This window comes from Bos indicus, chromosome 13 (assembly GCF_029378745.1).
Source record: "Bos indicus isolate NIAB-ARS_2022 breed Sahiwal x Tharparkar chromosome 13, NIAB-ARS_B.indTharparkar_mat_pri_1.0, whole genome shotgun sequence".
Classification (NCBI taxonomy): domain Eukaryota; kingdom Metazoa; phylum Chordata; class Mammalia; order Artiodactyla; family Bovidae; genus Bos; species Bos indicus.
In genome coordinates, this window is record NC_091772.1 from 20829428 (window position 1) to 20853332 (window position 23905).

A 23905-nucleotide genomic window follows, 5' to 3' on the forward strand; every position below is an offset into this window, starting at 1 on the left:
ATTCTAAAAAAGTACTTGATGTCAACAGAATTGTCACATCTTGAAAAATGAATACATTCCAATGTTATCCTACAAATGTAGGTAGAGTGTTGAGTGGATAAGAGACGGACCGATTCTTTAAAAGTGCTTTGAGTTCTTCTATTGACTGAAGGGAGTTAAAAGTTTAAAAGCACCAGGGATTTCCCTGGTGGTCCAGTGGCTAAGACTCCATGCTCCCAGTGCGGGGGGCTCGGGTTCCATCCCAGGAACTAGGTCCTGCATGCTGCAGCTAAGCATTTGCATGCCGCAACTAAGACCTGGTGAAGCCAAACAAATAGAGAAAGAAAACATGTTAAAGCATCAGCTCAAAGGAGCTACAACCCAGTGAGTAGAAAAGATTACCACTGAGGAGACAGAGCTAAGAACTGATGGGGCACACCACATAAGAGGCATCGAGAGAGGGAGGGGGAGAGGTGAGATGTTTAGGGCGTGCTGACAAATTAGTGCATGCCAAGGGGAAAGACAGTTGTGGATGAACAGGAAGTTATTTTAATTTGGGAATGGTAAAACTTGAAAGATAGAGTTTAGATTTAAGTTGAGATTAAATAAGTAAATATGAAAGGATTTTGAATAGAGAAGAAAAATGATAAGCTACCATTGAAATACGGTCATTGTGGTACAAAGGAGGGATATTTGGTACAAAGGAGGGGTGGGATGGATCCAGAGAGAAGAATTCGATTTCAGAGTGAAGTCTGGAAAACACCTGCCTCGGAATCATCTTGGGTGCTTATTAAAAATTGGGCTTCCTTCCATACCTTACATAGTGTTTGTACAGGACTTTACCAAGGAGTAAACAACTTTACCATTTACCCCAGGGCATTCCAAAAGATTGAGATCTAGTATGATTCTTGTCAGCAGTGCGTGTTAGAACCACCAAGGGAGCTAGTAAAATATCCTCTCAGTTGATGGGTACACAATTTGGACCAATTAAATCAATATATCTGGAGCTGAACTTGAACTTTAATTTTTCTAATGTTCACTGGTGATTGGAACATTCAGCTGAAGTTGAAATCCGTGGAGACAGAAGTTTGTTGTGGTGAGCCAGCTGTGGGGTAGTGATCATTTCCCTAAGGTTGGGATGGTGCTACAGGGCAGGGGATGGGTATAAAAGGCATTTGGAAAATAATGGCCAAAGTGATTCCACCTCCATCTATAAAATATTATTGCTTGATGTATTAGCTAAGATTTACTTTTCTTAAAAGTTTGCTCTAATGTTGCATTAAAAAAGATTAGAATGGTTTACCTTGGCAGAAGCAAAGTAGCAACTAGTATTCCCATTCGTAGTTATTTTGGTCCTTAATGATCTTTTGATTTTATTTAATGCCCGTTTCAGTACCTGAACTTCAGTGTAACTTTGAAAATGGAATTTGTAACTGGGAACAAGATACAGAAGATGATTTCGACTGGACCCGGTACCAGGGCCCAACATCAACGCTTAATACAGGGCCGATGAAGGATAACACTTTGGGCACAGCTCAGGGACACTATCTGTACATCGAATCTTCCGAACCACAGGTTTTCCAGCACCGAGCTGCTCTGCTCAGCCCGATCCTTAACGCCACTGATGCGGAGGGCTGCACCTTCCGCTTGTACTACCACATGTTCGGAAAGCACATTTATAGGCTGGCCGTCTACCAGCGAGTCTGGAACAACACAAGAGGACAGCTGCTGTGGCATATATTTGGGAATCAAGGCCCCATTTGGATACGGAAATCTCTCAACCTTTTCAGCAGGAAGCCTTTTCAGGTATGGACAATGGCTTTCACAAGGTATATTCAAAATGGCATCAGAACATTTAAGGAATATGAAAGATCTCTGTGTTCTTAAATTAAAATTGAAGTTTGGTCAGTTAGCTTGACACACATTTATCATTTAATTAAGGGTGTACCCAAACTCGTTAGGTTTCCTTCCTCCTCGACTACCTCCAGTAACGTGTGATTGAAATTTCTACAGGTGGACGCATGGCATTGGACACAGCTGTAGGTTCTTCCAATCTAAGTCATTGTTGTGCTGAAATGAAAAACCTGGAGGGGGAAAAAAAAGAGTTTGGCTTAATCTCTAGTCTTCTGCCAAAAGTTCAGACTCTTAAACTTCTTCTTTTGAATCTCTCATTTCCTCAGATTTTGTTAAGTAAGGAGCGAAAATCCAGGAAGACAGCACACATTGTTGGAGGAGCTCTTCTGGGGCAGAACCAGACTTTGAATCTAGGTTTCCTTCCTCTTGGTGAAATATTCTTTAAATCTTTCCTGCTGCTACTGCTGCTAAGACTTACACTTCAGTCGTGTCCGACTCTGTGTGACCCCATAGACAGCAGCCCACCAGGCTCCCCCATCCCTGGGATTCTCCAGGCAAGAACACTGGAGTGGATTGCCATTTCCTTCTCCAATGCATGAAAGTGAAAAGTGAAAGTGAAGTCGTTCAGTCATGTCTGACTCTTCGCGACCCCATGGACTGCAGCCTACCAGGCTCCTCCATCCATGGGATTTTCCAGGCAAGAGTACTGGAGTGGGGTGCCATTGCCTTCTCCGAAATCTTTCCTACCTTCTCCTAAAAGTCAAAGTTTCAATAGCAAGTTCAAATGCTTATGTGTTTTTACAGTTTTGTAAAGGCCTTTGGCATACTTTGTTTGATTCAACAATTCCCTGAAGTGGGTAAGTCAAAGATCCTTTTTGCCAGTTTTATAAATATGAAGGAAAAAACTCAAGTTGTTTTTTGTGCCATGCTTAGTCACTCAGTCGTGTCTGACTCTTTGCGATCCCATGGACTGTAGCCCGCCAGGCTCCTCTGTCCCTGGGGATTCTCCAGGCAGGAATACTAGAGTGGGTTGCCATGCCCTCCTCCGGGAGATCTTCCTAATCCAGGGATCAAACCCAGGTCTCCCGCATTGCAGGTGGATTCCTTACCATCCATGCCACCAGGGGAGCCCAAGAACAGTGGAGTAGGTAGCCTATCCCTTCTCCAGGTGATCTTCCCAACCCAGGTGATCAAGCTGGGGTCTCCTGTGTTGCAGGTGGATTCTTTACCAGCTGAGCTCCTGGCCAGATGGAATGTGAGCAGAAAAACAGGGACTTGTTCTAGAATCCACAATGTCTATTAATTCATGCTCATTCTGTTTCTTTTTTTGTTTCATAAGGCATTTTTTTTACTCTGCTTAAAAAAAGAATTTTATTTATTTTTGGCTCTGCTGGGTCTTCATTGCTGCACAGGCTTTTTTTTTTTATAATTGCAGTGAGTGGGAGTTACTCTCTAGTTAAGGTCTGCAGGCTTCTCATTGCACTGGCTTCTCATTGCAGGGCATGGGCTCCAGAGTGTGTGGGCTTCAGTAGCTGTAGCACATGGGCTCGGTAGTTGTGGCTCCCAGGCTATAGAGCACAGGCTCAATCGTTGTGGTGCACAGGCTTAGTTGCTTCATGGCATGTGGGATCTTCCCTGATTAGGGATTGAACCTGTGTCTCCTGCATTGGCAGGCAAATTTATTGCCACTGAGCCACCAGGGAAACCCTCATTCTCTTTCTGATGCATCATATAGCCTGTTGTATGTAGGAGTGTTAAATATTTGTTTTTTCCCCTCTGGTCAAATAGACATGCATATAATATATTGGAAGAAACTTCTTATACTGGCTAAACATTTTTTTTTTTTTGGCATATTCTAAACTTCTCAGTTACCCCAATTGAAAGCACTCTTTATCTACGTCTCTAGTAAAGAGTTTTACAGCCAAGAACTTAGCTCCAGGCCACCTGAGCTTCTAACCATCATAGATATACATTGTATGTGGCTCTGTAGAGAACACATCGGGGTTGGTGTTTTGTCCTGACAGACATAAGCTGACATCATGAAACCTAATCTGCAAGGTGCAGAGTGATATTTTGCTGTCCAGCCCAGTGGTAAGATCCATATAATCATGTGAAATGAAACTGAAGAGGGTTTTTTGACTTTTATTTAATAATGGCTCACCCACTTCAAGTTAATTCTTAATGTCTAATCAGGTCAGTTGTAATTTGGGCTTAACTAGTATTTAAATTGGAGAAGGCAATGGCACCCCACTCCGGTACTCTTGCCTGGAAAATCCCATGGACGGAGGAGCCTGGTAGGCTGCAGTCCATGGGGTTGCTGGGAGTCGGACATGACTGAGCGACTTCACTTTCACTTTTCACTTTCATGCATTGGAGAAGGAAATGGCAACCCATTCCAGTGTCTTGCCTGGAGAATCCCAGGGATGGCGGAGCCTGGTGGGCTGCAGTCTATGGGGTCGCACAGAGTCAGACACGACTGAAGCGACTTAGCAGCAGCAGCAGCAGTATTTAAATGGATTAACTTTCCTTGTGATGTTTACTGAAGAATTGCTTTTCACTTAGAGAATTGAGCTTGTGGTTTCTGGAAGGGGATGGATGGGGAGACGGGATTGTTAGGGAGTTTGGGATATACACTCTGCTATATTTTAAGTGGATAACCAACAAGGACCTACTGTATAGCACATGGAACTCTGCTTAGTGTTACATGACAGCCTGGATGGGAGGGGGGTTTGGGGGAGAGTGGATACATGTAGATGTATGGCTGAGTCCCTTTACTGTCCACCTGAAACCATCCCAACAGTGTTAATCGGTTATACACCAATACAAAAAAAAAAAAAAAAAAAGAATTGGTTTTCAGGAGAAAATCAGCCTTGTAAGGGAGCGGCTTCAGAGTCCGATGACCATGGAACTAACCAAAGATTCCTTTGGTTGTGAATCTAAAGCATCAATATTGAGGTTTGAAACCCAACCTGGATTACACGGAGTACTCTATTTGATTTTATCTAAGGGTTCTTTTTTGTTGTTTTTTAATGAATTTTAGGCATGAAAAGATAAAATCAGAGATTCTGCATGCTATGTAGATTAATGGTTTAAGATAATAAGGATTGAGACCATTTTAAGCAATTGGATGTTTGTTCATTGAATGATGGATATGCATAGTTTCTGTTCTACTGAGCAAAGGTGGCAACAACCAACGTTTTCATTAACTGTGATATTGTAGTGAAATTACCTACATGCCCAGGAGTATCATGCCCAGGAATTAATAGGTACTCACTAAATATTTGGTTAATAGAAAAATTTAAAGGTTTTTCAGGATCATTCATTTAAAATGAAATACGTAGGGTAGAACCAGATTGCTCATGCAGATATAGGAACAATTTGTCTTATTAATGTCAGTTTAAATTATCATCCACTGCCTTTATGTGTGATATGGTCAGTAAAAGCTCAGCACTGCATATAAAGCTTCAGGTCAACCTTCTACCTAATTTTTATTATGAGATTTCTGAGATTTGATTGGTAACTATACATAGTGAATGTGTGGTCAAGCTAATTCAAATATCAATGTGCTTCATTCCTGAAAGTTTCCTAATACCCCTTTTTTTAACTAATTGATTTTTTACTGCACTGGGTCTTCATTGCTTTACCCAGGCTTTCTCTAGTTGTGGTGAGCTGGGGCTACTCTTGGTGGCAGTGCATGGGCTTTTCATTATAGTCGCTTCTCTTGCTGCAGACCACGTGCTCTAGAGCACATGGCCCCCAGTAGTCGCAGCATGTGGGCTCTCGGGCATAAGGGCTTCAGTAGTTGCAGCACACAGGCTTGGCTGCTTCGCAGCATGTGCAGCCTTCCCGGACCAGGGATTGAACCAATGTCTCCTGCATTGGCAGGTGGATTCTTATCCACTATGCCACCAGGGAAGTCCCTGATATCCCTTTGTAATATCTCCTTCTGGCCCTCACTTCCATCCCTGGACAACCACTGAACTTTCCGTATATATTAACTTACACCACTCAAAATGTTATATAAGTCAAATTGTATGACATGTACTTTTTTCTGACATATTTCATTCTGTATAATTATTTTGAGATTCATTTTATTACCAAATATATCAGCACTTCCTCCTATTGTTAAATAGTATTCCATGATATGGATAGAGAAGTTTTTTTCCATTCTTCTTGGCAGGGATTCAATATCAGCAGTGTTCACTGGTAAGTATTGCAAAAACCTAGTTTAAAGAAACTTATTAATTCTTTGGCACCACAGGAACCAGGACTTACAAGCTTCTGCTCACTTATTCCTAACATGGCCTTGTTTACTGAAGTATATATTTATATATGAAGTTGGCCCAAGGAGAGGACAAGGATTGAAAAAGAAAAAAAATTCTCCAGGTGGTATCACATCATTAAACTATTAAGAAATTGTAAAATATATATATATATATATATAACACCACAGAACTGTCTAAATCTGAAATAATTCTATAGTGTTCTGGTAACATCCCTCAGTAATAAAGAGAATTTTCCACTAGTGGATTTTGTGAAAAGATTGAAAAATCTTATTCATAATCGTGATTTATTTTTTTCATTTGTGGGATATAGCTTTAAATCCTAAATGGTGCATCATTTTTCAGTATTTCTAGGAAAAATATTGTTTCATAAGTTATATTGTAAATAAAAGAGGACCATATTTAATAATGTTAAGTTGATTCTACTTTTCATGAAATTGTAAACAGAAGTGCTACAAGTATAAATTATTTATGCAGTCTCATGTAACATTTTTCTTCCAAGCTTCTAGTGGAGTTGTTAGAATTTACATTGAAAGGTTTGGGATGGAATCTGCTGGCTTGAAGCCTGTGGAAGTAGCGCTCATAGATTTGTTGCTTACTGAACAGCATACTGAATCTTATTTTACAATCTTAAGTTTCTCATAGGCTATCTTCTTCTGCTGAACTCAAATATAACCATAGCTTAGTGTGTCAACTCTTGCTCACAACCTGATCCAAAGTGATGAGCTTGGTTTCCAGTGGGAAGAATGTGTGAGTAAAAAAGGGAGAAGAAAAGGTTAGGTAGAGAATATTACAAGAATGCAAGGGCCAGAAAGGAAGTCTCATTCCTTAATAAATCCATTATTTATTTTTTAAATAAATCCATTATTTAAATTCTGCTCTATTTGTTATGAGAGAGCTTCCCGGTAGTTCAGTTGGTAGAGAATCTGCCTGCAATGTGGGAGACATAGGTTCGATCCCTGGCTTGGGAAGATCTCCTGGAGAAGGGAATGGCAACCCACTCCAGTATTCTTGCCTGGAGAATCCCATGGACAGAGGAGCCTGGCAGCTACCGTCCACAGAGTCTCAAAGAGTCGGACATGACTGAGTGACTAACACACTACTTATGACTTCTATAATACTAAATGACATCTGATATTTTTGATTCTCTAAAATTACAGTAGAATATTAATATGAGTCATTAAACTTTGGAAATATACTTTATATATTTGTAATATATGTGATATATTATGGATCATTAAGTATTGACAAATCATAGAGTGTTCTTGCCTGGAGAATCCCAGGGATGGGGAAGCCTGGTGGGCTGCCGTCTGTGGGGTCACACAGAGTCGGACACGACTGAAGTGACTTAGCAGCAGCAGCAGCAGCATATAAAGTGAAAGTGTTAGTCACTCAGTCACGTGTGACTCTTTGCAACCCCATGGACTGTAGCAATAAGAAAAATAGCAAGCTCGAATGTTTTACTGGGTTGGCCAAAAAGTTTGTTCAGCTTTTTCTCTGTGATCTTTTCTGTAACATCTAATTTGTCTTATCCCCTTTTAGTCTATGCCCTATTTGAAACTTCATGTAACTATGCTTTGGTTTGTTTCTTTTTCTCCCTGGTGTTGCATGTATGAGCCATTCAGTTCCTTTCTAATCATACTTGCAAATACTTTTACCCTCCCTTCTGGCTGGAGGAGTAGGATGGAGGCAGAAAATGTAGACGCAGTGTAGGGGGTCACCATGTCTGGTTTGGCAGGTTTTGCCACAGCAAGGCTATACAGCAAAGGGGCTCTGAGTGGGGTTGAAATCGCCATTGTGGGATTTATTTACCATTCTGGAATTTGTGCAAAAGTGCTGGCTATGCTGCAGCTGCCTTTCTGGCCTCTTGACAAAGTTTTTAACTACACTTTTGTGAAACTTCAGTATGAAGAAAAGTGCATTAGATTATCAGGGCAGAATTATTTTGCTAAAAGCAAAACTGTAGGTAGCAAACTGGAAATGAGCCTTCTTATTCAGACAGTGTCTGTGTATTTATCTGGACAAACAAGAGCAATAGTTTATTCCCATCTGATGTATTGTTCACCCTCTAGGAATAAACTCTGTGAAATGTCTTTCAAGTGTGTTTTTTCTCTGCTGATCCAAACTCATTTTAATCATGTGTAACATTTCAGATTTGACTTTTCTCTGCAAATGTGTGTGTGTGTGTGTTTAACAATATAACATTTTGAACCAAATAGTTTTGCTTGTTTTTATTGATGACACATGATTTTGGCTTTTATCTTCAGTAGAAAATCAATGTGTCATAGCGCTCACTAAGAAAAAGGTATGGTACCTCTTTGTAATTCTTTGTCAGATATTGCTTTATTTTGATTTATGCCTTTAAACTTTTTCTCATTCAGCAGAAAATATCATGGTGATATCTGTGAGAGCAAAGCAATCTATACCAATTTATGCTCTGAGTGCAGCCTCCTTCCAGAATTGTTTATGGAACATATCAACTCACAGTAGATTAGGAACACAATGCCTTCTTCCTTCTTAAATATGTCAGATTAATGATTTTGGTGCATATCCAAATTTTTACATTGAAATTTTTAGTGAAAATGTTCCTTTATAAGATAAAAGGTGATTGAAGATGGTTACTATTCTAGGATATTCAAGGGCTTCCCAGAATTTTGGGGTCTGAAAAGAAACTCAGCATTCTTGGTCTTAGCAAGATTTCACTCTGTTATCAGTATTGTCATTTGGAATTGTTCTAGGGCCTGTTCTGAAATCATCTTCAAAACAGCATTGTCGACTATGGCCAAACTGAAATCTGATTATAAACTTTTAAAGATAATTTCTTGGACTAGAATTCAAGAAATCATCTTCCAAGTAACTTATCTTTTAATTTTATTTACTCCAAATGCACATCGTAGTTTACTTTGTCTTGTCATAATCTGCCCTGGAAACAGTAATTCATTGTTACCATCTTGAGCTTTTTATTGAATTCAGAAATGATTAGGCTGTTTTGTGCTTGTGTAGAAGAAGCCTTTACATTTTATGATATAAAACCTTCTGCCAAGGGGAGGAAAAGAATACGGATGAATGCAATTCTTTAAAATGTTTAAGGTTCAGTTCAGTTCAGTTGCTCAGTCATGTCCGACTCTTTGAGACCCCATGGACTGCAGCAAGCCAGGCCTTTCTGCCCATCACCAACTCCCGGAGTTTACTCAAACTCATGTCCATTGAGTGGTGATGCCATCCAACCATCTAATCCTCTTTTATCCCCTACTCCTCCCGCCTTCAATCTTTCCCAACATCCAGGTCTTTTCAAATGAGTTAGTTCTTCCCATCAGGTGGCCAAAGTATTGGAGTTTCAGCTCCAGCCTCAGTCCTTTCAATGAATATTCAGGATTGATTTCCTTTAGGATGGACTGGTTTTATCTCCTTGCAGTCCTAGGAACTCTCAAGAGTCTTCTCCAACACCACAGTTCAAAAACATCAATTCTTCAGCGCTCAGCTTTCTTTATAGTCCAACTCTCAAATCCATACATGACTACTGGAAAAACCATAGCTTTGACTATATGGACCTTTGTTGGCAAAGTAATGTCTCTGCCTTTTACTATGCTGTCTAGGTTGGTCATAACTTTCCTTCCAGGGAGCAAGTGTTTTTTTCATTTCATGGCTGCAGTCACCATCTGCAGTGATTTGGGAGCCCCAAAAAACAATGTCAGCCACTGTTTCCACTGTTTCCCCATCTATTTCCCATGAAGTGATGGGACCAGAGCCATGATCTTTGTTTTCTGAATGTTGAGCTTTAAGCCAACTTTTCCACTCTACTCTAACTTTGATCAAGAGACTCGTTAGTTCTTCTTCACTTTCTGCCATAAGGGTGGTATCATCTGCATATCTGAGGTTATTGATATTTCTCCCAGCAATCTTGATTCCAGCCTGTGCTTCATCCAGTTTCTCCTGATGTACTCTGCATAGAAGTTAAATAAGTAGGGTGACAATATACAGACTTGACATACTCCTTTTCCTGTTTGGAACCAGTCTGTTGTTCCATGTCCAGTTCTAACTGTTGCTTCCTGACCTTCATACAGATTTCTTAAGAGGCAGGTCAGGTGGTCTGGTATTCTCATATCTTTCAGAATTTTCCACAGTTTGTTGTGATCCACACAGTCAAAGGCTTTGGCATAGTCAATAAAGCAGAAATAGATGTTTTTCTGGAACTCTTTTGCTTTTTCAGTGATCCAACAGATATTGGCAATTTGATCTCTGGTTCCTCTGGCTTTTCTAAATTCAGCTTGAACATCTGGAAGTTCATGGTTCATGTACTGTTGAAGCCTGGCTTGGAGAATTTTAAGCCTTACTTTGCTAGCATGTGAGATGAGTGCAATGGTGATGTAGTTTGAACATTCTTTGGCATTGCCTTTCTTTGTAATTGGAATGAAAACTAACCTTTTCCAGTCCTGTGGCCACTCCTGAGTTTTCCAGATTTGCTGGCATATTGAGTGCAGCACTTGCACAGCATCATCTTTTAGGATTTGAAATAGCTTAACTGGAATTCCATCACCTCCACTAGTTTTGTTTGTAGTTATGCTTCCTAAGAGGCCCACTTGACTTCACATTCCAGGATGTCTGGCTCTAGGTGAGCAATCACACTATCGTGGTTATCTGGATCATGAAGATCTTTTTTATATAGTTCTTCTGTGTATTCTTGCCACCTCTTCTTAATATCTTCTGCTTCTGTTAGGTCCATACCGTTTCTGTCCTTTATTGTGCCCATCTTGTATGAAAAGTTCTCTTGGTATCTCTAATTTTCTTGAAGAGATCTCTAGTCTTTCCCGTTTATTGTTTTCCTCTATTTCTTTGCATTGATCACTGAGGAATGCTTTCTTAACTCTCCTGCTATTCTTTAGAACTCTGCATTCAAATGGGTACATCTTTCCTTTTTTCCTTTGCTTTTCACTTCTCTTCTTTTCACAGCTATTTGTAAGGCCTCCTCAGACAACCATTTTGCCTTTATTTTTCTTGGGGACCATCTGGATCCCTGCCTCCTGTACAATGTCACAAACCTCCATCCATAGTTCTTCAGGCACTCTATCATATCTAGTCCCTTGAATCCATTTCTCACTTCCCCTGTATAATCGGAAGGGATTTGATTTAGGTCATACCTGAATGGGCTAGTGGTTTCCCCTACTTTCTTCAATTTAAGTCTGAATTTGGCAGTAAGGAGTTCATGATCTGAGCTACAATCAGCTCCTTATCTTGTTTTGCTGACTGTATAGAGCTTCTCCATCTTTGGCTGCAAAGAATATAATCAGTCTGATTTTGGTGTTGACCGTCTGGTGATGTCCATATGTAGAGTCTTCTCTTGTGTTGTTGGAAGAGGGTATTTGCTATGACCAGTGTGTTCTCCTGGAAAAACTCTGTTAGCCTTTGCCCTGCTTCATTCCATATTCCAAGGCCAAGTTTGCCAGTTACCCCAGGTATTTCTTGACTTCCTACTTTTGCATTCCAGTCCCCTATAATGAAAAGGATATCTTTTTTGGATGTTAGTTGTAGATCTTGTAGGTCTTCATAGAACCGTTCAACTTCAGCTTCTTCAGCATTACTGGTTGGGGCATAGACTTGGATTACTGAGATACTGAATGGTTTGCCTAGGAAACAGAGATCATTTTGTCATTTTTGAGATTCCATCCAAGTACAGCATTGATGGCTACTCCATCTGAATCCAATTAATGAAATGTTTCAGTTAAAAGATGTTTATTGTTTCTGGTCTTACATTTAGATCTTTAATCCATTTTGAGTTTATTTTTGTGTATGGTGTTAGAAAGTGTTCTAGTTTTATTCTTTTACAAGTGGTTGACCAGTTTTCCCAGCACCACTTGTTAAACAGAGGTGCACTGGGATGACCCAGAGGGATGGTACGAGGAGGGAGGAGGGTTCAGGATGGGGAACACGTGTAAACCTGTGGTGAATTCATGTTGATATATGGCAAAACCAATACAATATTATAAAGTTAAAAAATTTTTTAAAAAGTTAAAAAAAATAAAAGATGTTTATTGATCTCTGAACCAGTCTCCAGCATGATTAAGAGTAACGAATGAAGATGGAGAAAAATCCTAAAAATTGTTTTAAAAAAAATAGATATCAATCCCCATAACCTCATACTTTGATCTATTGGGCAATTCTGTGATGTACCTGAAGTGTTTATTTACACTGAGTATCTGACAAAGGACTTTTCTATTCCCAGTTTCTCTGTGAGTTGCTGTCTAAGGAAATTTTATTTGAATTTGGAAACTTTGAAATTTTCAGGAAAACCTTTGAAATTTTCAAGACATTTGAGAGGTTTGTAGAGACTACTTATGATATTTTAAATGAGGACTGTTCTGGAGAATCTGAAATATGTGTCCTTGTGTATAAATACATCCTTTTCATGTAGAGGCTACTTGAATACTTTGGTATCTCCAAATTCACACTCTGTGCACATCGATTTATGTGCAAATCCATATAAATATATTTTCTGTTATTAGCAGAGTTACTCTGATTTTCATTTGTATGTATCATGAGTATTCTTTAAACTGCAGGTCCTTGATGACTGCTTCAATCAGTAAGAGCAGACCTTCACCCACTGTGTCCCTGGTTGTAGCTTCATCTTAGTTATAACACAGTCAGAAGCAATTAAAATCCATGAGGAAGTGTCAGAAAAGCTAGGGAGCACCTAGGCTCTATCTTGGGATAAGGCTTTATTTTTCTTTATGAAATGCAGTGTGTAACTACTTGTTTTGACCTCCAAGACTCTATACTCCTCCTATGTTGTTGCCCCTGACGTTTGAATTTTTTATTCCATTTTAAGATTCATTCCTACTGCTGTCTTGGCTTCTCTTCTCTCATAGGTAATGACAGCTTCCTCTGTAATTCATTGCTTTATCTTTGCTCTGATAACTGCTAATGATAGAGGTGGGTGTATTACATGTCCTTCTATCTAAGTCAACCTTATGCATTTGGATCTACAATTAGTAGTGTTATACCTACATTGCAAATTATAGTGCTATACCGCTGCCACAATTTATGCAGTGTTAGAGAACTTTGCATTCACTTGGAACTACTACTTGGTATAAAGTATGAGTTAATTTTAGTTTACATTTTAAGTAGCTCAGATTCAAGAGGTATTTTTTTAGTACAATAAATTTAACTTGTACTCTGTTATAGAGTGATTTCAGGTTATTGAGGAAGATATAATAAGGACTTTAGAGTAAAATATGGACTTTACATTTGCTTGAGTTCAAATCCTGACTTTGCAAGGTATTATCTGTGTAGCCTTAGGAAAATTATGTAAACTCTCTGTGCCACATTTTCTTTACCTGTAATCAGGTATAATAATAGTGCTACCTTGTACAGATTTTTTTTTAAGATTGCATGTATTAATAGATACATATAAAACACTTGAAATTTTCCAGGCATACAGTAATTACTCAAACATTAGCAATAAGAACAGTAATGTAATAATAATAAATATAATAGGTATTATTAAGTTTAAAAGTAAAAATTGAAGATTGTCACTGAGCTAGAAGTAAACATCATATGACCTTTGTCTCCTTTCTAAGTGGTTGAGGAGATAAGCCATTTCCTCTATCTTTGTGCCTAGTTACTCTAAATAAAGGCATTTCTCCCCTCATGGTAGCCAGCACAAACTACCTGATTTTTCTCTTATGTTGTAATATAATGATAAAAGTGAAGTCGCTCAATCGTGTGTGACTCTTTGTGACCCCCTCGACTATAGCCTACCAGACTCTACTGTCCATGGGATTTTCCAGGCAAGAGTACTGGAGTGGGTTGCCTTTCCCTTCTCCAGGGGATCTTTCTGACTCAAGAATCAAACCCCGGTCTCACACAGGACAGTCAGATTCTTTACAGTCTGAGCCACCAAAAGATAAATTATCAAATTATTTCAACATTTGCTTATGTTCCACTTATGTTTGATAACACAATGCTTCCTTGGGTTCCATTTCATTAATTAGCTTTGGCAAAATTGACTCCTTCTAGGACTGTCATAGCCTCTCTGAGTGTGGGATTTCATGGTTCCAACTGGTCTCTATTCTAATTATTGCCTAATCTTTGCCTTTCATGCCTCTAGCTTGACTTGCATTATGATGTACAGTCTGTATTTATCCTTATTTAGTAGCTTCCATCTGCATCAAAACAGGTCTTTTTCTTTTCCCCTCAATCTTAACCATATTTATTTCTGCTCCTTACATGACAAAAAATAAAAACAACCCAACTTTTGTCTGTAATCCCCACATGTCATTCACTTTGTTTTAAATATCTAGATTCAACCTTTACTTTTTTAGTGAAGTATTTTGTATAACACAGATACAATAAACAAAAAAAATGACAATTTTCAAAAGATATTGGCATGATCCTCAGATGATGATGTCCCATAGGATAAAATTGGGCATGCATAAATTAATTTTCATTCAGTAGTTATTAATAACTACAGAAAACATTAAGTATTTACATTAATGTTAGGAACAGGAAATTGAGCTTGATGTCTGCTATTATTGTTCTTAATAATACTATGAATATTTAATAATATTAATACCATTTTAACTTTACATTATTAAACTTTAAGTTATTTGTTTAAAAAATTTTGAGGGGAGTAGTTGATTTACAATGTTAGTTTCAGGTGTACAACAGAGTGAATCTGTTACATGAGTATCTGTATCCACTGTTTTTTAGATTCTTTTCCCATATAGGCTGTTACAATAAGGACATACTGTATGGCACAGGGAACTCTACTCAATACTCTGTAGTAGATCCAGCCTTTATAGTCACTGTTCACAAAAGTTCCTGATGTACTGTCAGGACTGCTACTGCCCGTTGACAGGAGGCCAGCCTATATTCAGTCTAACGTGTGTCATCTGTGGATGCTGTCACAGGGTAGGATGCTGAGTGTCTTAGTCTGAGTTCCGGGAAAGGGGAAAGAATTAGCTTCTCTTTTTCCCTAACTCCTTCCTACTCCATGTTATATTAGTAATGATTGCTCTCTAGAGATTCCCAAACAGAACAAAAACACAATATAGCAAAAGACAAATGTTTTAACAGGCTTTGAGCGTTAATGTATAGATTTTGATTTATCTTTTCAGTAGCTATCACCTAATAGAAAGGATGATGTAGGTTTGATTTGCTGGCCATGAATTAGCCCTGTCCACACAAAGTTCTGTATGACTCAATGATCATGGACACTGTTGTCCACAGCCTAAATCTCCCTCAGGATAGAAGGGCTCCTCCCCCAGGTGCTGGGGCTGTTGGCAGCTAATGCTGCTTAGCTGATTCTCTCTCTAGAAAATGCCCTCAAGAGGGTTGACTTGCCAACGGGATACCTCTCCTTGGAGACCGCCCACATCTGCAGTCTGGTCAATGCAGAGCCTAAATGCTCAGTGCTGTTGCCTCCGTGTAGGACTGTACTGAAGGGCCGGCCCAGTTTCTAGGCTCCGTGTGTGGTTGGCTGAGGCCTCTGTTGTGACCGCATCACAGCTCAACTGCTCCCTCCATTCAGTCCTTCCTTTTCTCACTCCCCTCCAGTTGTTGGTACCAGGTGAGTTCACCCAGGAAAATTTCTGTACCCAAATCTCTGTCTCAGATCTATTTTTACAGGGAATCTGGCATGAGTCCTATTTCTGTGAGTTCTGGCTGTTAACCCTGATTAGTTTTGGCAGCTCAAAGCCAGATCAAGCAGCTTCCCCTCCTCTGTTTTTCCTTCTAGCCTCTATTTCTACCAAAGCTTTACACATATAGATAGAAAAGAAACTAGTTAAACATAGATAAAACTTTAGTTTAACACTCTATATGCCTGATGCTATATTTTGTATGTTATCTTTTTATAATATCCCCAAACTACTAAGTGGAGGACTGTGCTCTTACCTGGAGAAAATGAGGGTTGCTCAGTAAAAGTCAACATTAGGAGAAGTAGGGGGAAGGACATAGGGCATTCTTTGTGTTATTTTTGTGTCTTTTCTGTAAGTCTAAAATGAAGTCAGAATAGAGGGGTTTGAAGACACTGAGTAATAGAACCAGGTTTTTAAGATTTGCAGTGTGGTTCCACAATTCAAGTTCTTAAATACCAACCTAAATTGCCTTTGAAACAAAAGTTCTCTTGGACTCAAATCACAGCAAAGTGACATGATTGTGTGCCTTTTTTGCACAGAGTGAAACGGGATGTTTATTTAGACATAGTTAGCTAAAATATTCTATTATGGATATAAGCTTTATATAAATGATCAGTCTAACATTAGCACTTAGATTATAATTACTGAAAAATAGGGATCTAGTTCTTGTATTATAGTTTTTGCTGTATCAGCCATAATCAAAAGCACATATGCAAGCATGAAGATGAATTTCAGTAAATACAGTCCTGTCAGTATCCGAATATGTGACTCCCACCCTTTTCTCTCTTGCCTTTTCAGTGTTGTAGAGAATGAGGTGGTTAAGCAGTCAGCATGTCTCCCTGCAGTTTCAGTTAGTAGCACCTTATCTTTAACACTTTGTCATCCTTAAGCTGATACTTATTTTTCCTCACAGATCCCAGTTCTTAGGATGAAGGGGAATCATTGTGTTCGAATAAGATGATTCTGCTTTAAAAAAAAAAAAAAAAAACAACTTAGCAAGAAACTTAAACAATTTAGTTAGAAACAAATATTCTTCCTACTTATTTTCAGCATGGTGACCCTTTGTATTTTCAGCACATGTTAATATGAAAAATTGATTATAGTTGATATGAAGCGTAGTGTAATATAATGAAGAACAAGATTGTGAAAAAAAATGGGAATAACTCGAAAGCCAATTTGCTTCAAATTAAAGCTTTGGATTAAAATGAATTAACTTATATTTCATCATGTTTACAAATAATTTATCTTATTTTTTCAATATATTCCCTTTTTGGGAGTAAAATATCTTTGTATAAGAGCTTTTCCTGTTAGATTACCCGGTTAGTTATATTCAATTATTTTGAGATGATTTTTATATGAAATTTCATTGTTTTGCCTTTAATAGATTACACATAATAGTTTTGCTGTTATACTGAACTTGATATTATGCTGTACATGTAAAGCAAATGTAGTTTTCCAATTATTATTTTTAAAAGTATTGGGCAGGACTTCCCTGGTGGTCCAGTGGCTATGACCATGTGCTCTGAACGCAGGGGGGCCTGGGTTCGATCCCTAGTCAGGGAACTAGATCCCACATGCTGCAACTAAGGATCTTGCATGCCACAAGGAAGGCTGAAGATGCCACGTGCTGCAACTAAGACCTGGTGCTGCCACAGAAATAAATAAATATTTTTTAGAAAGTACTTGGGAAACAATGTGATAAAATGGAAGTAACATCAAGTGAGGAGCTAGAATACTTGGATTCTAAAGATTAAATTTTCCATTAAGGGATCTAGTGACTTTATGGATGTTATTTAATCTTTTAATTATGTATTTTTTCATCAGAACAGTAAAATGATCTATAAACTATTTGTAATTGTAAAATTCTAGAAATTCCATTTTTCATTCATAATTGAACTCTACAATTCTTGTTACATGTTGTATGTCACAGAAATCCTTCTTATTAAGAAACTTAAATTTAGTTTTATCATATCTTAAAAAAGTTAAAAGCTCAGTCATGTCCAACTCTTTGTGACCCCATGGACTGTAGCCTGCCAGGCTCCTCTGTCCATGGGATTTTCTAGGCCAGAATACTGGACTGGGTTGCCATTTCCTTCTCCAGGGGATCTTCCTGACCCAGGGATTGAACCCAGGTTTCCTGCACTGCAGGAAGACTGTTTACCATTTGAGACACCAGGGAAGCCCATCATATTCTAAAAAGCTTTCCTAAACTTTTATTGTTACCATGAATTTCAATGGTTTTTGAGCCCCTAAAGCTAGTGGAGGTGATGGAATTCCAGTTAAGGTATTTCAAATCCTGAAAGATAATGTTGTGAAAGTGCTGCACTCAATATGCCAGCAAATTTGGAAAACTCAGCAGTGGCCACAGGACTGGAAAAGGTCAGTTTTCATTCCAATCTCAAAGAAAGGCAATGCCAAAGAATGCTCAAACTACCACACAATTGCACTCATCTCACATGCTAGTAAAGCAATGCTCAAAATTCTCCAAGCCAGGCTTCAGCAATACGTGAACTGTGAACTTCCTGATGTTTAAGCTAGTTTTAGAAAAGGCAGAGGAACCAGAGATCAAATTGCCAACATCTGCTGGATCATCGAAAAAGCAAGAAAATCCAGAAAAACATCTATTTCTGCTTTATTGACTCTGCCAAAGCCTTTGACTGTGTGGATCACAATCAACTGTGGAAGATTCTGAAAGAGATGGGAATACCAGACCACCTGACCTGCCTCTTGAGAAACCTATATGCAGGTCAGGAAGTAACAGTTAGAACTGGACATGGAACAACAGACTGGTTCCAAATAGGAAAAAAGAGTACGTCAAGTCTGTATATTGTCACTCTGCTTATTTAACTTCTTTGCAGAGTACATCATGAGAAATGCTGGGCTGGAAGAAGCACAAGCTGAAATCAAGATTGCCGGGAGAAATATCAATCACCTCAGATATGCAGATGACACCACCCTTATGGCAGAAAATGAAGAGGAACTAAAAAGCCTCTTGATGAAAGTGAAAGAGGAGAGTGAAAAAGTTGGCTTAAAGCTCAACATTCAGAAAACAAAGATCATGGCTCTGGTCCCATCACTTCATGAGAAATAGATGGGGAAACAGTTGAAAGTGTCAGACTTTATTTTTTTGAGCTCCAAAATCACTGCAGATGGTGATTGCAGCCATGAAATTAAAAGATGCTTACTCCTTGGAAGGAAAGTTATGACCAACCTAGATAGCATATTCAAAAGCAGAGACATTACTTTGCCAACAAAGGTCTGTCTAGTCAAGGCTATGGTTTTTCCTGTGGTCATGTATGGATGTGAGAGTTGGACTGTGAAGAAGGCTGAGTGCTGAAGAATTGATGCTTTTGAACTGTGGTATTGGAGAAGACTCTTGAGAGTCCCTTGGACTGCAAGGAGATCTAACCAGTCCATTCTGAAGGAGATCAGCCCTGGTGTTTCTTTGGAAGGACTGATGCTAAAGCTGAAACTCCAGTACTTTGGCCACCTCATGCGAAGAGTTGACTCATTGGAAAAGACTCTGATGCTGGGAGGGATTGGGGGCAGGAGGAGAAGGGGACGACAGAGGATGAGATGGCTGGATGGCATCACCGACTCGATGGACATGAGTTTGGGTGAACTCCGGGAGTTGGTGATGGACAGGGAGGTCTGGTGTGCTGCAGTTCATGGGGTTGCAAAGAGTCGGACAGGACTGAGTGACTGAAGTGAACTGAATGCACACTTAAGATCAGAGTTTGTTTTAAATTTCTTTTCAGATAATTCAAATTCCACTGGTAGATAGCAACAGCTCTACTGTTGTATATTTTAGAGATAGCCATTTAGTTCCTCTTTTTTTTTAAATATCAGAAAAATGTGTTGAGCATACTAAAAGTAAATCATTAATTTCCTGAAAGAAATGGAACATAAATAACAAAATTAACTTGTAGGTATAATCTCTCTGTGTAAATTTTAACCTAAGTGCTAATTCATGTCTGTATTAATTTGTTCACTGAATTTAGGCCCTCCATTGCTTCAGGCACTATGCTACTTGGTGGCATACAAGTACAAGTAGTGGATGGTCATTGTCCTCATGGAGCTCACATTCTAAAGTGAGACAGATATACTCAAGCAAATAGTTACAATAAAAATTATTTTTTTAGAAGAGTGACATCTTGACTAGGAATGGTGATATCAAGGCAGGAGTTGTACGATTTATGTATCTATACAGTATCTATAGGTGATGGCCTGTGTTGGGGCTGAGGGTCAGGATTAAGGAGCCACAGAAGCTGATGCAAATATATACAGATGAGAAGCAGCATGCTGATTGGAAGAACCACCAAGTACTTCTGTAGTTCATGGTGCATAAAGTTAGAGGCAGAGGAAGGTAGACAGAAGCCAGAGCAGGGAATGACTCACTTGTCATGGTCACAAATGCATATACTAACCATGAGCTAATGAGCACCATTGAAGGTCTTAATCAGTTTAGTGAGCCGATCAAAAGTGATCCATCACTTTTGGATCACTCCATCCAAAAGTGGTCCACTTTTGGATCACTGTCAGATCCATCACTCTGTTAGCTGTGAGGAGAATATTTTTGAAGTAGGGCTTACCATTAAAAAATAATCAATTATATACATGTATATATGTGTGTGTGTGTGTATGTGTGTATTTGTATATGCGTATGTATGCGGCTTAGGTAGGAGACAGCTAGAGCCTAAGCTGGGAATATGGGCTAATATAGATGGAATGAAAAGGATTCAAGAAATATTTAGAAAGTAATGCCACTGAGGCTTGCATGTATGGTGTGAATGATGGGGAATAGTCCAGAATAATTCAAGATTCTGGTGGTAACAACAGTAGGAGCCATCATTTGAAATATAGAACAGAGAGCAAAAGAGAGGAAGTTTTAGGTAGAAAGAGGAGTTATTGAAAGACATTTTAAAACTTTGAGGGCCATCAGAAACTCTGAGGGACATTTCTTTTTGGAAAAAAAATCTCAAATTTAGGGTTGAGGGAAAAAAGTCTGAGGTTTAGGGAAGTATGGAGTGAAAAGAGGTTTGGGGTAATCAACATACTGGTTGTAATTGAAAGTATAGAATTGATTCATGCAGAGAAAATGTTGAAAGTGGGAAAACCAGAGTAGGTAAAATTAGGTGACTCATCAATGTGCTTAAGTAGTGCTTAATTAACCTGCTGCTACTGCTAAGTCACTTCAGTCATGACAGCCCATCAGGCTCCCCCGTCCCTGGGATTCTCCAGGCAAGAACACTGGAGTGGGTTGCCATTTCCTTCTCCAATGCATGAAAGTGAAAAGTGAAAGGGAATTTGCTCAGTCGTGTCCGACTCTTCTCGACCCCATGGACTGCAGCCTACCAGGCTCCTCCGTCCATGGGATTTTCCAGGCAAGAGTACTGGAGTGGGGTGCCATTGCCTTCTCCATTAATTAACCTAGATGTTCTTAAAAGGTACAGGTCTGCATTTCTTATAAGGCGAAGGAAAATGTTTCTTAGTTCCCACTTAAGGTGAATGGGACCCTGTTTTGGATACCTGGGCACCAGTTCTCAATCTTTCGGGCACATATTTTATTTTACCTTCTGCTGTAACAGCCAGTTCTTCATAAACTTCCACTAGGGCTTGAACCACTCTGTTCGGGTGTAATAGGACCCGAACCTGGGTCCTATTCCAGGTCCAGGTCCTGTGGGCCTGCACTGGCCCACAGCTCATGGCTTCTGTTGTTTAGGAGGTGGGATGTTCGTACAGGTGCTGCCCAGGAGTGTGGGAAAGTTCATGCCCTGGGACCCACTTCATGACCAGTATGGGATGAAGCCCTTCCTTCTTAGACCATTTCATTCAGCTCCTCAGAAGGCCCATGAGGTTCCATCACAGAGACAGCCAAGCTGCTAAGTCATCCTTTTAAGCTGCCTTCCTTCCTTTTGTATCTCACTCTGCTCCTCCTCCTTCCTTCCTTCCTAAATTCTCAAAATATTTACTTTCAATATTAGGGAAGATAGTTTGATATTCTATTTATATCTCCAAAATCTATACTCCTACCTCTAAAACCGCCAAACACATATAAAATGGAAGATTGCTATATAGAAAATTTGGCTTTATGGATTTCACTGTAATTTTCCCAAATACTTCAAAATCTTTTCACAAACTTTTACCTTTCCTTTTTGTATGCTTCACCTAAGAGTAACACTCACCCCAGGTTATATGTAAGAATAGAGTACATGAAATACATTTTATATTTCAAAAGTTTATCAAAGGCTTTTAAAATTGAAAGGATCTACAAATATTCCTAACAGATTTTTTTTTCCAGGTTTGGAACTAAATTGAGCACAGATTCTTAAACTTTACTTTGATAGAAAGGAAGTAAGTTTCTAAGTTTCTAAAAAAGGCAGCTTTAAAATAGTTCAGTCTAAATTATTTAGTATTAAGTGATTTGTTGAGATATTTTTACATTTTTTAATTTAAATAAGTACATAGTTTAAAAAATGAAAGATTATAAAAGGACGTTTTAATTGTTATTGATTCTGACAGGCAAAATATTTTTAATCTGTATCAGCCATTTGCAGACTTTTCTTGTTAAGAGCAAGGTGAAAAATATTTTAGATGTCATGAACCACAGTGTTGGTCTCTGGACTACTCAAGGGAGTCATGGTAGAATGAAAGCAACTTTTGTTGTTGGGTTTCCTTGGTGCCTCAGCAGTTAAGAACCTGCTTGCCAATGCAGAAGACATGGGTTCTATTCCTGGGTCAGGAAGATCCCCTGGAGAAGGAAATGGCAACCCACTCTAGTATTCTTGCCTGGGAAATCCCATGGAGAGAGGAGTCCATGGGGTCACAAAGAGTCAGAGATGACTGAGTGACTAAACAACAACAAATGGGGTGTTCCAGTTGAGAAAACAAACATTTAAAAAATAAAGCCTCCAATTAAAAGGGAGGAAAAAAAAACACCTAAGTTATGACTTTGTTGAGTCCTGATCTTTGCAGAAAGCCACTATGGAGTTCACAAGATCATTATACACTTTAATATTATAATAGAAGTAGAATTGCTGTTCATCCTTCGGTTCAGTTCAGTTCAGTTGCTCAGTCGTGTCCGACTCTTTGCTACCCCATGAATCACGGCACACCAGGCCTCCCTGTCCATCATCAACTCCCGGAGTTCACTCAGACTCACGTCCATCGAGTCAGTGATGCCATCCAGCCATCTCATCCTTTGTCGTCCCCTTCTCCTCCTGCCCCCAATACCTCCCAGCATCAGAGTCTTTTCCAATGAGTCAACTCTGCCTGAGGTGGCCAAAGTACTGGAGTTTCAGCTTTAGCATCATTCCTTCCAAAGAAATCCCAGGGCTGATCTCCTTCAGAATGGACTGGTATGTTGTATGTCATCCTTAGGTATGATTCTTTGTTTTTCTTATGTTGCCACATTACCAATTTGAATGTAACTTTTGAGTATTTCTGCTTTATGATTTATTTAGGTCTGTTAGAAAGGCATAGTTAGACCGTGCTTTCAGGCCTTTTTTGTCTTACCCTGGAGTCAGATCACACTGATTGTTAACTGAAAAGTATATTGGGAATTGTATCAATTCTTCCCAATCATCTTGGTTTAGAAATATATAGTAAAAACAAGCTTGGGCCACAACCAGTCTTCTGCTTGCTCAGACAGGTAGGATGTGGAGTAATGGTTTTCTGATGAGGTGAAAACAAAATATATATTTTCAGAAGGATTGACAGAATAGGTTGAAAAGAGGGCGCTAACACACGGATGGAGGAGATGCAAAGAGCATGAAACTGAGGGTTTGACAGAGCAACTTGCCTTTTAAATCTCTGACTCTTAAGAATTATATGAAAGTGAATGTCCTATACTAAAATTACACTGAAGGAAACACTTTAATAATCTGTATGTATGACTTTCCATTCTCCTATCTAAAATGTGTCCAAAACAGTCTAGTTTTTAAAAATGATCCTTTAATGCAGGATTTAAGACTTTAGGTGGTATTTTTTTTTTTATTACCACGTGACATCATGCTGTCAGTACATATGATTTTCTACTTTTATTCCTCCACTGATTGCTTTCTCAGGTGCCTTACCTTCCCTTGCTTACTTAGACAATTTCATGTGAAATTAATTTTTAAGAGATTAGTGACAGGTGAAGCTTTCGTTTCCACG

At 39.0% G+C, this 23905-nt stretch overlaps 1 protein-coding gene across 1 annotated transcript in view; it reads left to right on the forward strand.

Moving 5' to 3' along the window:
* MALRD1 (MAM and LDL receptor class A domain containing 1) overlaps positions 1–23905 on the forward strand; it is a 553710-nt gene that overhangs the window by 122533 nt on the left and 407272 nt on the right. The window contains exon 18 of the mRNA XM_019971898.2: positions 1373–1785. Coding sequence (XP_019827457.2) covers positions 1373–1785 — 413 coding nt within the window. The remainder of the gene's footprint in view (positions 1–1372; positions 1786–23905) is intronic.